We start from the raw sequence: 15,435 nt of genomic DNA, 5'->3' as shown, positions 1-15,435 counted from the left end.
GTTTCTCTCCACTCTCGAGCAAAATGATTCACTTTAAGTGTAAAAGATTCATTTCGATTTTTACTTTTTAGCTGTGCAGGAAAAGATTCCAGCTTCATTTTAAATGTCTTTCACACTCTTTAGTCTTTATAAAAGCTTAAATATATATTTTTTCATGGCTAGTTTTAGACTTAGATTTAGCTTTAATAGACCATAATCAGATCATAACCATGGTGTATTACAACATGTCCATATTGTATACAAACAAAGAGTCTTTTTCCTCCCCGCAGGTCTATCTTCATAGGATGTCCTGTACAGGAAGACCTGGAGGCCAAGGAGAACCGGAGGAGATGGTCAGGACCTTGACAGGCTGCTGCTTGTAAACATCTGTAATGTGTCTCATTAATCACAACGTCTTCACCACCAGATAAAACAAAAACTTCAACCGGACCACCAGCTCCAAAAACTGGATAAGGATTTTATTGATAACTGAATTACATTTCTCTTTTATACATATTTCATAAATGATACAGGATTTTACATTTTCTCTTTTTTTGCCAACATTACAGCATCAGATGTCAACAGAAAAAAAAGACCAAAAAAAAAATAAAATAAAATAAAAGTAAGGTAGGAGGTCAGAATGGTACAAGATCATTTCAATCCTATATTCTGCTTCACTCTTTAGGCGTTTTAAACATATTTTATTGTAAGTGCACACAAACGAGAGATATTCAAAACATAACACACGGTTTTAAAAACATAGAATAAATGTCATTGGGAGAAAGAAGGCTGGAGGTGGATGAAAATGACAGGAGCAGTGAGGTAAAGAGGGCCGTGTGGGAGGTGTTCCCCGACATGCGAGCAGAGTGCGCCCTACACCTCCCTTTGGACTCCAATCCAGGACGTTAGTAACTGGGGTCAAGAGGTCACAGAGATCCCCTTAAGGTGCACCGAGGATGGAGGCTGGTTTTCCATCTATTGGGGGACTATAAATACAAGCTGCATGTCTACACAGGGGGGGGGGGGGGGGATGGGGGTAAATGAGGGGTGTGTGAGCTGGAGTGGTGATGGGGTGCAGTTGGTTGGCTGGGATTGAGTCCGATTTGGCAGGGCAGATTCTAAAGACGCGGGCCGAGACGCAGCCCCGTCCGCCGCCCTTTACATCTAGGAATCTCTACAAACAACGTTCTTAAATTATCTTTGCAGTTTTTTTTGATAAATCATCTTTTTTATTTTTACATAATTTCCCATGTAAACATACATTCATGCAACACCCGCTTTATAATAAAGTTCCCTATATTTGATATATTTTGTTTTAAAAAAAAAAAAAAAAAAAAATGAAAGAAAAACAAAACGAAAAAAGGCAATAAAAAGGTGGATGGCGTGATAAAAAGGAGGAGGTGATGATGAAGAGAAAGAAGTGAGCAGTGGGGAGGACTGGACTGCAGACAGAGGGCTTAGCTCTCACTCCTCCACAGTACATCTCCAAGGGAACGCCGTCACATTGTGTGTGTGTGTGTATGCGTGAAAGCGTGTGTGTAAATTGGCCTATTGTGGAAACAAGGGATTTAAAGCTATTGATTGCTATGAGGTGGGATGAGGGCGGAATTGATTTATACCGTTATTGACCAGCAGCGATTAGGGACAAAGGATTCATGGATATGGTGATCTGCACTAACCCTAACCCTGGTACACTCGCACTCTTAAAAACATGTGGATACAACAAATAGACACGCGCACGCACACACACACACACAGCAGAACTGATTTCCACTTACAAACATTCAAAAAGAGCCATCCTTAATATATCAGAAGTTGCTTTCCAATTACAACGGAGACCAACTTTCTCAATGATCTTCCCGTTATCACTTATCAGATCTTTTATACCATTTAAATCCTTTAACATCCAAAAGGCACCGTTTCCCTTGGAGATAACACACACACACACACACACACACACACACGCCAGGTAACACACGCAAGGCCAAATCCTGCCTTGAGATCCGCATGGGTAACTTGATTTTACATAAAATCATGCATTTCAATTGAAAATCTGCAGTTAAACACGGGGATCTCTGCAGCAGGATTCAGCCAGCTGTCCACACATGACAAACAAGCAGAAGATGATGTTGAACTAGCGTCTCTGTCATTGTGCTTCCCCTCACCAGAGGCGACCTACAGTGGTCTCGGTCAGTTCAGAGTGAAAAAGCTGGCTTTGAGACCTGTTTAGACATGAACGAGTCAGAGAGAGAACAACCAATCCTCAACATGAACACAAAACTAACTGAAGCTGACAAAGGTTCGTTCGATGACAATCCCTGGAATGGACAACATAGATATGGCTTCTATAATCTTCGAAATAACCAATCGGGGTGATGAGACTTGAGCTAGATGCGGCAAAGAAAACTGTCCCAATTAAGTACAAAATTGCAACAATGCTCCTACACATTCACAAATTTCTACTGAGGGCATACCATAGCATGCAGTCTACCCTGCCTTACCATCGAGGGAGCAGGGGGCGACACAGCAACAGTGGGAGGAGAGAACTCTGACTTTATTTCAGGATGAAAAGCCTCCTATGAATGAATGCCATGTTGTTGTTTTTTTAATATGTACCCTTCTGTTATTTTTTTGACTACTTGCTAAGCTTCATGAGGGAGGGTTACAGAAAAATTCCATGATGTAACACCTTTTGATTATTATTTTATAATCAGACATTGAAATACACATTACATGCTGCTAAACCACAGACCAGTTCATGTTAGCAAGTCTGTTAGATTCTGGAAATGGTAAGTTTACACCCGTTAGAATAATGCTTCCAATTTGGAAATAAACATGTTTTGACTGGGATATTGTACTGCAAGGCATTTACTCAAACCCCATTCCTCCATAATGCGGCTTTATTTCTTCTAAAGCCGTAATATACACAGAGCTCATCAGAAGTCTCAATCTATAGCATGCCTGCGGGTATGTCTGGAAAACACTTTAATAGCTTAACTCCTACGTTATATTTAGCATCTTCCATGGCAATCTTTGAATTCACAAAATGAGAATAGTGGAAAAAAACAAGTTTAATACATGGCCTGATCCACACTGGTATCTTATGTTGCTGCATCAAAGCCATTTTCACCCTGATTTGCCTTCATTGTTCTACTTTGGTGGCCATGCACAGGGGGACAGTGCTGTTCTGCAGGTATCTGGGGCCTAACTGGATGTAGGTACTGTGGAATATATTATGTGTGTTTGTTTACCATCGAAAGATATGAAAGGTCAAGGTAGTGAATGCATATAATGGAGTGTGTGTGTATATGTGTGTGACAGAGACAGAGTGGGCACTGAAGTGTCGAGGGGATCCTTAATGTCAGGAGATCTTCAGGAGATGCGCATGAGTTTCTAATGAAATTGAATGATGTTTGCAAGAGAGCTCCTCCCCCCACTGAAAAAAACTAGCCTCTGTTCATCTGTTTATTTGATTGTATATATATATTCTTTTTCATAACAAATATACTATGGCTTTCAAAATAAAAAGTGCCAAAATATTTTTTGGAATAAAAGAACACACAGTGATGTTTTTGTCGGTAGCACTCTCATCCTTGCGCAGACTTGGACGTCAACAGGAAGAGGAAACGAGGCGTCGTCCCCCCGCGTCCTGTGAAAGCCGAGACGGGCTCCTGTTAAAAGGTCACACTTTGGGCAGCTGTCCGTCACCCGGAGGGGGGCGTGGCCCAGGGAGGGAGGGAGGGAGGGAGGGAGGGAGGGAGGGAAGGGCAGCAGAGTTTAGCCACAGGAAGACGAGGGTCCCCCGGTGGTCCGACTGCCGTGGGCCCCGGCCCTGTCCCCCGTCCCTGCAGAGAGCAGCGGGCGGGGCGAGGACTTCCTTGTAAACTTTGATTCGTGGGACAGAGCCCCTCCCTGGAGCCCGCCCCATCCAAGAGCAGGCATGTGTGTGTGTGTGTGTGTGTGTGTGTGTGTGTGTGTGTGTGTGTTCACAGTTTGACTGCTAGAAAAGCAGCACAACACTGCCGTGTTGACCCGTAGGGTGGCCGGGGTCGGTGTCCCATTGTCCCCAGAATGTACATGACACACACACACGCACGCACGCACATACACTCAGAGATGGCTGCCCCTCTGCGTGTCTATGTGTGACACTTCCTGTTTGCCCCCCTGGGGTTTTTCCTGCAGGCTGTCCCCTCTGGAGTCTTGAGGCATATCCATAGTGCCCAGTTTAATTCCATCATCATCATCATCATCATCATCATCATCCTTTTCGTCATCCTCGGCCGTGAGAGGGTTTCAGTTCCCGTTAATTCTCACCGTCCTTCTCTTTACGCGGCTTCACTTGCAATTTCCAACTGGAGTATTCAGTCAGGAAAGTAAAAAAAAAAGAAAAAAGAAAAAGAAAAGAAAACTACCTCCCACAGTCAAGAAAGGGATGGGCTTACTGGGTGTGGGAGGGAGGGTTAAATAGTGGGGGAAAAAGAGAGGAGCAGGGGGTTGGACGGAGAGGAGAGGGTGGGGTGGGGGGGCAGGGAGGGGGAGAGGGGGTAAGGAGGGATGTAGGAACTCAGAGGGGAGGGCCTCACTCTTCCCATCAATCTTTACTGGCGGTGAGCTGCTGGACCGGGAGCTGGAGCTGGAGCGGGTCCCGAAGACGCTTCAGATCCAACTCCACCTGGACAGGAGAGAGGGAGAGCGAGAGAGAGAGAGAGAGAGAGAGAGAGAGAGAGAGAGAGAGAGAGAGAGAGAGAGAGAGAGAGAGGAGAAACATGGAGAGGAAGAGCGTGGGGAATGGTATGAAAAGAGGTCTACATATCGCGCGTATGGCTGCTACAAATCCAAGCATTGTGTGAAATGTGTGAATCCCCAGTGTGACTCCGCTGCTCCATTTGTGTCACAAAATATACAGATTTCAGCGAGCGGCCGTACCTCAGCGATGTCATCCTTCAGCTTGTTGTACTTCTCAATGTCGAAGCGTGTCCTTTTCACCCCCTTGTGGAAGAACAGCAGATACTGTCTGTCTCTGGCATCAGGATAGATATACTCCTGCAGGTTACAAAGAGACAAACAGAACACACTGTAAGAGGAACCGGTCTCATCAGATATTCTTGGACCAAAATCACATTGGCAAGATATCTATCTTTAACTCCCTTTCCCTTAAGTTAAACCACCAGGTAAAAAAAAAATCTAGAGGTGATTCTGGATGCCGAATTCAATTTTGTAGCTCATGTCAAAAAAGTCACTAGATCTGCTGTTTATTACCTAAAAACTATGGCTGAAGTCTGAGGTTTTATCTCTAAAGTCTACGCAGAGAAGTCACTAGATGGTTTTATTGCCAGTAGATTAGATTACTGTAATGATCTGTTCTCTGATCTTCCTAAAAAGAAATGACTGGTCACCTACAATTTATTCAAAATGCGGCAGCACAGGTTTTAACGAGGTTGAGGACAACAGATGATATTACAGCACTTTTTAAATCACTACACTGGCTCTCAGTCAGCTCCAAAATCAATTTTAAATTTCTGTTATTGGTTTTTAAATCCCTTAACGGCTTGGCATCTGCATATTTATCTGATATGCTTGTTCCATATGAGCCAAATAGATGTCTTGGATCATGTGGCGCTGGCTTTTTAACCGTCTCTACAGTGAGAACCAATATGGCAGCAAAAGATGCTTTTTTCACCCAAACAAAGCACTTGAAACATGAAAGCCTCCGTCAGTATCATAACATAAAATGCACGTGTGCGTTTGTATGATTTGCCATGTCTAGTTGTCTCTTACCTGGCGTGTGAGCACGAAGTAGGCGTACATGGCCATGGCGGTGCCGTAGGTGATGAAGTAGGTGACAGGCTCCATGATGTCCCAGGAGTACTCCCACCAGGTCAGCCGGGCCAGGATGCCAAACTGGGTGGCCATGTACGCCATGCCGCCCCACAGCACCCAGGTGGTGCGCCGCTCTGCCTTCTTACTCAACTCATCCTTCACCTACGCAGACGTCAACAAGCAAGCAGTCAGTCAAGCCACAGCAATATCAGAACCAGACTGAGATATTAATGAGACACAAGCGCAATAATTCAGAATTCACATTACAGGTTTTCAGCACTGATAAGGAGAGAAGTTGCTAATTATGAATATATAATTAAATTGCAAAAACAATCACACATATTTCAATATTCAAGCATTTGTCAGACACTTGATTGTGTAAAACCCTTAATGTGAATTCTGAATTATTGCGCTTGGCTGTATGCACCAAGTTGAGTCTAGACAGCAGTGAACACTAATGAACTTGAATGTCCGACAACAAGAATATCAATACGACGCCCTGGGGTGCAAATACTCTACTTGGCTGAGGACAAGTGATCGTCACACGTGTCAAAGGAAGCTAGACCTTCTCTAGGGGGCGGAGTTGAGAGTTGAGGTCCTCCAGTCGTCCAATCAGCTCCCGTTCTTTGCTGAGTTGGTGCTCCTCGATGCGCAGGGTGGTGTAGAGCTGCTGCACCAGGAACTTGACGTCGTTCAGCCTCTCTGCCTCCTCGTGGGCCAGCAGCTCTGAACACAAACACACAAAAACTCGGTTTAATGCAATCCACTAAACCACTTCTTCCTCTTATTGGAGGTGACCCTAACTGTGGGAGGATGAGTACAGAGTACGGCCTCTGTCTTATCGCCTGTCCTCACCTCTCCGCGGTGGCCGCACTAGGTGTGCGGTGTCATTGATGACGAGCTTGAAATCATCCAGCAGCAGGATGTCTATACCTGTGGAGGAGGCCACCCTCGCCCCATCTGGAGAAAGAGAGAAGGGGGATTTGGGGGGGGGGGAGAGAGCACCGATTGTTAGCCTGCTGAAACACCCTTCACCTCTCATGAAAATCAGACTGTTTTCTGTCTGAATTTAAATAGGCTCTGAGGGAAAGCAGATGCGTTTGTACACTGGGAGTACCACTTGTTCCTGAATAATGATCCATTTGAGCAGAGCGAGGGTTGGGATATCATTTCATGGTCAGCACAATGGTATTAAACACTGATGCAAAGCTACAAGTACCAGAACACTTAACAAGAGTCGACATGAAAATGGATGAACACCTAACAGCAAGTGGCAACCTATGTATACATAACTACCTGGGGTAAACAGCTGTAGTGGTGAGTGTCGGTGCATGTGTGTGTGTGTGTGTGTGTGTGTGTGTGTGTGTCTCTGGGTTTCTGAGCATACCTGTGGAGTAGATGGCTACCCGGTCGATGCCTCTGTCTTCTGCCTGGAGCTGTTGCAGGAAAACTCCCACACAGTCACTGAGTGGCTTAAGGGTGAACTGGCAGCGCTCTCGCCTGGACGGCAAACTGACTGAGATCACCGGCAGCCCGTTCTGATACACCACTGTCACCTCTGGGGGGGTTGCAGGAAAGAAAACGGCTGTCAGACAAATGTCTCAAATGTAGAAAATGGAAACTGACATCCTATGGTCTGAATTGAATCAGGACAAAAGGCTTTCGTGTACTCCTGCTCCTGCTAATTGGAACTCACTGCTAACTTATTTAAAACTGAAGGAGCTGGTCTCTCTTACAGAATTCATTGTTGAATGGTTATGAATGGTCTCTGAAGGCAAATTGAATCAGGAGCTGTATATTCTTTGTTTAGTCAAGATCTATTTAGTCTTGGCCCTTCTACCGAGCGACTGCCTTTTGAACGTTCATATATTGAATTTTGAGTTTCTTACTCATGTGATTTTAACTGTAGTTTTGCTTATGGACATTGTTGTCTGTTGTTTATCTGCAACTTTGATGTTATGTTGCTTCTTACTTGACCAGATCTTTTGAATCTCAATTGGACTACATGGTTAAATAAGGGTAAAAAAAAAATTGGAACAGCATCACAGTGTTAAGTCCTGGGCTCATTTCTGGATAGACTACTACAGCATTTACTACAGCCAACACCAAGAAACACTGCAGAGTGTGATATACTCAAAGTGCTCTGATAGCTTTAATGTTTCCCTCTCTCTGTGCCAAAAGCCAGGCAATATTCTGGTTGAGGAAATGATGGTGTGTGGTGTAGACCCAGCAGGGGGCAGTGCAGCAGCAGCACCACCCATGGGAGATCAACAGTAAAGCTGCCGACCTAAGAAGGGGGAACAATCCTGCAGCAACTGCACAGCCTCAGACCGAACTCCCCATATCTACCAGGCACTACACTCACACCAGACTTAGATCAAACAGCATTTGCAAATTATTCTTAGTGCCTAGTTTTAACCTTCTTGGAGTACCAGCTGGGTTGGGTTTGCCAAATAGGACACTGGAATGAATGCCTTCAAGTTTAGACTATTTCAAAGTCAAGTTGGTATTCTCTTTTGTGATTGGCAACTTATCTGACAGTATCCTGATGCTGTAAGCCCCACCCATCTGGTACGCCAGGCAGGTTAAAACAAACAACAAAGAATTATTTTCACTCCAACCAAAGTCTGGTTTGCTCCATATACAGTACCTGATATCTGCACATATTTAGCGCACATGAGTAGATCTCATATCAACAGTGTGCTTACACACACACACACACACACACACACACACACACACACACACACACACAGAAATACACTACATGCTGTTTTGCCAAAAATAAGCCTGCTCTGCACTGTCCTGAGGATCAATACAGTATAATATTGCTAACCTTTCCCCAACAACAGTTATGTCGATACACTGATGCCAACCATCAATATTTTTTATTTACATTGAAAGGCTAAAAATCGAAAAAGACCACATAATGATGCTCGTGTACACAATGTGCTTGAAAGTCTAAGAGACCTTGAGGTGCTTCTTGAAATGTATTCACGCTTAAGTTTCAGCTTTTCACTGCAGCTGAAGGAAAGAAAGATGGAATAATAAATCGTAACAGCCCAACACCGTGTCCTTAGTGTGCAGAAAAACAGTTGTGCGGTGATATTGATGTCTTGGGAGCTCTCATCAGTACTTGCCATGATGTAGCATCACCAAGAGAAGTGTCAGTTCTGTCCCAAACACCTGTGCCACTGCACACTAACACTGCATTTTTCTACCATAATATTCCCTGATCTAGCCATAAAAATACTCTCTGATCCAGCTCTGTTGGTCCGTAACCAAACTGTGGTTATAATGAGCCTGCACAGCTTATATCATTATCATGCTGAGTGGTCCCTAATGTAAGAGCGATGAATCAACACAGAGGGCTGCGAGCCCACGGCAGAGGTGATCCAGGCTGCCTTGAGCTGCACCCAACAACCTCTGCCTCCTCCTCACGACCGCTGCAGTGAATCAGCAGAACTCGGCTTGGGCTCGCACCAAGAGCTTAGCTGGCACAGGCGAGTCCGGGCCAGGATCCGTTTCAAGCGTGTCTCGACCACGCTCAAAGACACAGAGACGCAGAGGCACACACATTTTTTTCGCACCCGCTTCCTCCATCACTGAAATTGCCTCTTGCCCAATTTGTCACCTTGCCCCAAGTGCCTGCGCTCTCCCCGTCCTGCACCTGTTCCCCTCGTCCTCTCCTATCCTGTCATCACAGAAACAGGGGCTCAGGGTGTGTGGATGCTGCGCCTGCCCGCCTCTCTTGCTGCTCTAATGTTACAGCTATTAAAGCCCACTTTAAAATCAAATCAGCACGCTCTGCAATGCTGCTGCGTTCTCCTCTCAGCCCCCCCCTCCCCCCCCCCCCCCCCGCCGCCGTCCCTCTTTCTCTTACTCCCTCCGTTCATGCTCTCCATCTCTACTGACTCTCACACAGACGAGCAAATGCTAGCCTGAGACAGATTCCATATTAATGACTGCTGGCTGTTAACTCCAAATGAGCCACCCCAGTCTGATCAATGCAGAGTTCCTCTCCAGTGCAGACCTCATTTGTGTCGGAGAGGGCAGACACTGTTTGGGTTTTCTCTGACAAGGGAAACCCAAACTTCCGGTGCGTTTAACCTCAAAGCTGATACGGCTCATATGTTATGTATAATAAATCTAGCCCATTAGCATTAAAACAACGACTCACTCAACAAAAAATTAAGCTGCTGCAAGTGCAGTGCCTGGAATGGCTGGGCAGCATGTAATGTCAGTGAGGGAGTGAAGACTTACCTTCTGGAGCAGCAGAGGAACACAACAGTCTCTGGCCCTGCCATGAGGGGGCGCCCCTCCAAACCTGCAGACAGGAAGAGAGAAAGCACAGGGAACAACCTGGTTACTTCACCCACAGTGTAGCAAACGCCCCTGCCTCTCATCTAACATTTCTCTGTCTGCTGACATGAAACCCGAGATGCCGTGGCTGTTGTGGGTCCAAACCTCTGGAGCAACACTACAATGTGCTGATATCTAAGCCTCCACTGCTAAATAACATTTACTTGTGAGGCTGACAAAGTATTATGTTACAAAATGGCTCCCTCCATTTCAGTCTCCACAACTTTTCCCATGGGTAGAAGGGAGCCACACCCTGAAGTAGACATACAGATCCGACTGTAGCTGCCCACTCATGGAAATATTTTACAATGCTGTGACACATACACACACACGCGCACACGCACGCACACAGTCTCTCACGTCACATCTATATCTACCAACATCCAGACACAAAAACCACCACTCTGAGGAATACAACACAATGGGAGGCACAGTAAGAAGGCAGCCAAATGTTCTCTGACTAACAACAATGTAGTTCAGTATGCATACTAGTCCAAGAAAGGAAACACTCTGCTCATGTCAGACAGTGAGTAAGGAGAGAGGGAGGGAGGAAGGAAGGAAGACGAACAGAGGAGAAGAGCTTGGGAAAACCCTCCTTTCTATTGCTACTGTAGGCTTTCAGCAGGGCAAAATGGGGAGTGTCCATATGCGCTGCACATGTTTTGAATTAGAGAACTCGTCACGTTTTCCGCTGAGCCGAGATCGAGCCTTCTAAGGCATAAGATGGGCTGTCAGATCTCCTCACACACAGGGGGAAGGCTGTGGGTGAGGATGAGACAAAGGAAATCGAGCAATAAGAAAACGCCAGAGGGGTGAAAAAGACAACTTTTGTGATGAAAGTTTAAGATAAAGGCACACGACAAAATATACCTCTACTGCAACACAAAACAAAGCGCCGTTTCTATCCCGACTGTTCCTTAATAAGGGTCAGGAGATTTCCCAAGCTGCAGTGCGTATGTATGTATGTATGTATGTATGTATGTACTGTATGTATGCCTGCAGTCTCCCCTGTGGGCTCAGAGCCCCTCACTGAGACCAGCAACACACTCTGCAACCCTGCAGCTGCTGGCATCCTACTCCTGCCAGCACACTGCTGTTTTCACACTGTGACCCTCCAGGCCTTCAAATTGGCCCGACTGCACCGCGCTCCACATCCAACGTACCTCAGCAACACCAGTCTGATGCACTCAGGGCAGAACTCCACTATATCATATTTACAACATACACATGTGCACGAACTCTTTCGACCCGACTCAACCAAACCGCAACAGACTACAGCAGAGATTCAAAGCACACTTCTTCTTTTATGACTGCATCCTTATTAACTTGCCAAGCTGTTGCGAAGTGTAGGCTGCAAAGATCTCTCAGAGGACAGCAGGTGTGTGTGTGTGTGTGTGTGTGTGCATGTTGACATTGCAACCTGTCTGACTCAGCTGCGTTCTGGATCTGTAGCACTGAGCTTAACACACGCACTGTGGCTGCCTGACCCCACACAGCATCTCCTTGCTCGACAGCCAGCAAATGGCCGACTTCAGAGAGGCCAACAGGACCACAGCTAGGCTGGGTCTGGGTCTGGGCTGGCTGCCTGGTTCAGATTTGATCATAGCCCGGCACAAATATCCTGGCTAACTCTTGTGATATAGGCACCGACAGAGGAAGCGCAGGTGCCCAAAACACAATCATTTTTTCCACTGAGCGCCTGATCAGAGGGCCCAGTGACGCAGCCTGAGACTTGGGGAATATAACGGCCCCGTGCATCAGTGAAAAATAGCTCTGGGTCGGAGAGCATTTGCAGCTACTTTTTAAAGTTTGTTTTAGCTTACACAGGTGAGTGTCAGAAACCTTACACAATCACAGGAAAGTTCAACTCAATTTAGTGATTTTCAAAGTCAATTTAAGCTACTTTCCTGTGACTGACACCTGAACACTATCTGAATTGTGTTTAGTGCCACAGTAAAATAGCACCCATCTAGTACTGCATGCAGGTTAAAACAAATGCTCAGAATAATTTGCAAATACTTGTTGAAAAGTTGAGTGGCTCCAGCAGTAGAGCTCCAACTTGTAATCTTGGTATCAAACAAAAGGCACAGCTCCATGGAGGAGGCTCAGACAAACTCAGCCGCCAGTCAACTGCTGCTGATTAAATGTCCTCGCTGTCAATCAGCGGAGGCGACTGCCAATCACAAAGCCTCTGTTGTCTAGTCCAGACAGACAAAGCTTTCAGTCGGACAGTCCAAACAAGCCAGATTGCTGTAAATACGAGTAATGAGGAAGCGGATGGGATGAATGTTAACAAAAACAGTCACAGTTAACAGTTTCCGGGGTTGGGAGTGGCAGCAGTGTGTGTTAATGTTTTGTTAGTAGATCTCGACTAAGATGAGTAGTGACGTTAATTTGTGATGAAGTCCTAACCAGCCTGTTATCTGCACCGGACCGTGACCACGCTCACTCTGTAGCTCTTCTCTCAATCTCTGCTTCTGTCTCTCTCTGAATCTCTGCCTCTGTCGCTCTGCCTCTCTCTCTCTATCTAGGAAGATGGTCCTCCAGCGTACAGAGCCAGGAGAGCTAGGCACCTGCAATGCAACACTTCCTTGATCCACACCCTTCTGAGGCTCAGCGGGTATCCAGATGCAGCCCTTGCTGAGTTTTCACTGCACTAGTGCTGCGTTCTCGCTGCGCCCCCGAGAGGAAATGGAAACGTCTGGCAAATTCAAACGTTGTGCTCTTTCACCACCAGCAAACACAGGGAACGGCAAGGCAACCAGTTACTCCGAAAATATTAAAACAAGAGCTGCTTACTGCTGCCACTGCAGCAATAATGCAGGACGGAAGACTTTTATAATGACTTCCACTGTAGACTGAACACCACCACAGGGATCACAGGTGTGTGTGTGTGTTTGTGTGTGAGATATAGTAGTCTCAGTGCACGCATCGGGTCTGTGAAACTCTTGTTTTTGACAGCAAACAGGCAGCAAATGAGGGAATGTTGCTACTGGGATCTCTCCATGGGGGACTGTGTGTGTGTGTGTGTGCGTGTGTGTCCCCCAAATGAGGACATAGCGATTACCGTCCCATGGCCAGGGTACTAAGTAGAGCCCAAACAGTGATTAGGCTGCTGATCAGATAGTGCTGAGAAAGGCGTTCTGGCTGGCCTGGAATAACTGCGCAGCCTGCAGAGAGCGGTCCAACACTGCTTAGCCCATTCATTAACTTCAGCTGCTTCAAGCCAGGAGGAAAGATTTCCTCTGGATACCCACAATATCACCAACACCAACCCACGCATCCTCAGAGAGTGCAGCCTTACAAACATATGCGTGAGTGGTGTCTGTATGTATCAATGTATGCATGAATGTACGACTGGGTGTGCGTGCGTTGTGTGTATATGTGCGTAGATCCATCTGTGTGCATGTATGGTGTGTGTATACATGTATGCGTAAATGTGTGTGTTTGCACGTGGTGTGTGTGTGTGTGTGTGTGTGTGTGTCCACCCGTCTGTTCGCCAGTCTGTTTGTCAGCGGTAGTTGCAGAGCGGCTGAGCGAAGCCCCCCTCTCCCTCGGCACACAGCCACTGAAATGCTGCCTGAAATATTTAACAGCGTAGCAGCAGTCAATAGCACAGCAACCTTGGAATCAATGTCATACGGCTGAGAGAGAGAGAGAGAGAGAGAGAGAAAGGCAGAGAGAGAGAGAGAGAGAGAGAGAGAGAGAGAGAGAGAGAGAGAAACAAAGAGAAGGGTACAGAGGAAGACTGGGAAGCTGTACACAGAGAGAGAGAGAGAGAGAGAGAGAGAGAGAGAGAGGGTGGGGGGGGTTGGAGGGATGGAGGAGGTGAAAGAATGGAGGGATAAATGGAGGAGCGAACAGCAGCAGGGGAGCGATAGAGATAAATGAAGGCTGGAGTAAAACGGCGCGAGTCACGAGTGTACGTGCGTTTCTAACCATGTGCTGCATATACTGTACCCTGCAGCAGACAGCCCTCCCCTCTGAATCGTGACTATACTGTGTGTGAGAGAGAGAGAGAGAGAGAGAGAGAGAGAGAGAGAGAGAGAGAGAGAGAGAGAGAGAGAGAGAGAGAGAGAGAGAGAGAGAGAGAGAGAGAGAGAGAGAGAGAGAGGTGTAGGAAGGGAGGGATGAAGGGAAACAGAGGAAGGTAGGGAGAGAGGAAGAGAGGGGAAGGAGGGGAGGGAGGGAGATAAAAAGCGAAAGAGTAAGCCGTGAGTGTGAGGATATCTAGAGGGAGGGAGGGGGAGGAGAGGAACGGTAGACTGGGTGGGTGGGTGGGGTGGGAGAACTGCTGATCACTGCAGTAAAGGAATCCCTCGTCTAGAAAGGGGGGTTGCCCCTCGCTTTCACCGTCACCCCCTCCTCCCCTCTCCCCCTCCCTCCCTTCATCTCTCTCTTTCTCACACTGAATCCTGATGTTTGATCTGCTCTGTATCCTCCTCTGCACTGCGCTGAAACTTCCACTGCATTTCATCTCACCCCAACTGTATGTGTGTGTGTGTGTGTGTGTGTGTGTGTGTGTGTGTATTACAAGCTCCTTTAATTAATTACCTACCTCCATTTAAAATCTCCCATTCAATGTACTGAATGCAGTAGTGTGGACAGTGAAAATGAATGCCACCATGATACAGTAAGGCAAAACACGAGGCTCTACACTAGCAGCTTGGGCTCTGCACTATAAAGCGCTAAATATTGTGTCCTTTCCGCTCCCTACACAATGATCACACACACACACACACACTGTAATAACCTGAGCACGGGGCATGGCATCGATCTGCAGTAAAAATTAATCAGCCTCATCCTCAGAATGACCGGTAATGATGGTTCAACACGCAGACACATGTGCCAGCTCTCAGAACAAACCGCTCCACTAACACATTCAAATACACCTGGGAGCGGGAATTGGCACGCGACTTGTGAGCGTGAAACTGCTGCAGCTTTGCCTGAAAACAATGCCATCCCCATTTGCAGCCGTTTCCCTTTGCTATGCTGAATGCCTGCAACATAATGATGTTCATGTACTCATGAACTAAGACTCATTTTTGCCCAAATTATTTATGTGGAGAAATTTGTAAGGTTTATTAGCTTCCTCCTCCTCTCTTCTGGCACATACTCAAATTCATAATCCGTTAGTAGAGACTTGAGGGTGGATGGAAGCTACAGCCATGGCTCTACAGCCAGAGAAAAGCTAGGTGGCATATAAAGAAATGGGCAGATTTTAGGCTTTCTGCGCCACTGAGCAAAATCCTTAGGAAGCCCCAAAATGTAGGA

At 46.4% G+C, this 15,435-nt stretch overlaps 1 protein-coding gene across 2 annotated transcripts in view; it reads right to left on the bottom strand.

Moving 5' to 3' along the window:
- Nucleotides 1–459: 459 nt before the first annotated feature.
- Nucleotides 460–15,435, bottom strand: part of mcu (mitochondrial calcium uniporter) — a 54,868-nt gene continuing 39,892 nt past the window's right edge. For both annotated transcript variants that reach the window (XM_071897957.2, XM_071897958.2), the window contains exons 3-9: nucleotides 10,063–10,126; nucleotides 7,187–7,357; nucleotides 6,655–6,759; nucleotides 6,365–6,525; nucleotides 5,758–5,961; nucleotides 4,906–5,022; nucleotides 460–4,651 (exon numbers count right to left, since the gene is read on the bottom strand). In XM_071897957.2, the coding sequence (XP_071754058.1) occupies nucleotides 4,571–4,651; nucleotides 4,906–5,022; nucleotides 5,758–5,961; nucleotides 6,365–6,525; nucleotides 6,655–6,759; nucleotides 7,187–7,357; nucleotides 10,063–10,126 (903 nt within the window). In that variant the 3' untranslated portion in view covers nucleotides 460–4,570. The remainder of the gene's footprint in view (nucleotides 4,652–4,905; nucleotides 5,023–5,757; nucleotides 5,962–6,364; nucleotides 6,526–6,654; nucleotides 6,760–7,186; nucleotides 7,358–10,062; nucleotides 10,127–15,435) is intronic.

Source organism: Centroberyx gerrardi, chromosome 15 (assembly GCF_048128805.1).
Source record: "Centroberyx gerrardi isolate f3 chromosome 15, fCenGer3.hap1.cur.20231027, whole genome shotgun sequence".
NCBI classification, from domain to species: Eukaryota; Metazoa; Chordata; class Actinopteri; order Beryciformes; family Berycidae; genus Centroberyx; species Centroberyx gerrardi.
This window is presented reverse-complemented; position numbering and strand designations above follow the sequence as displayed.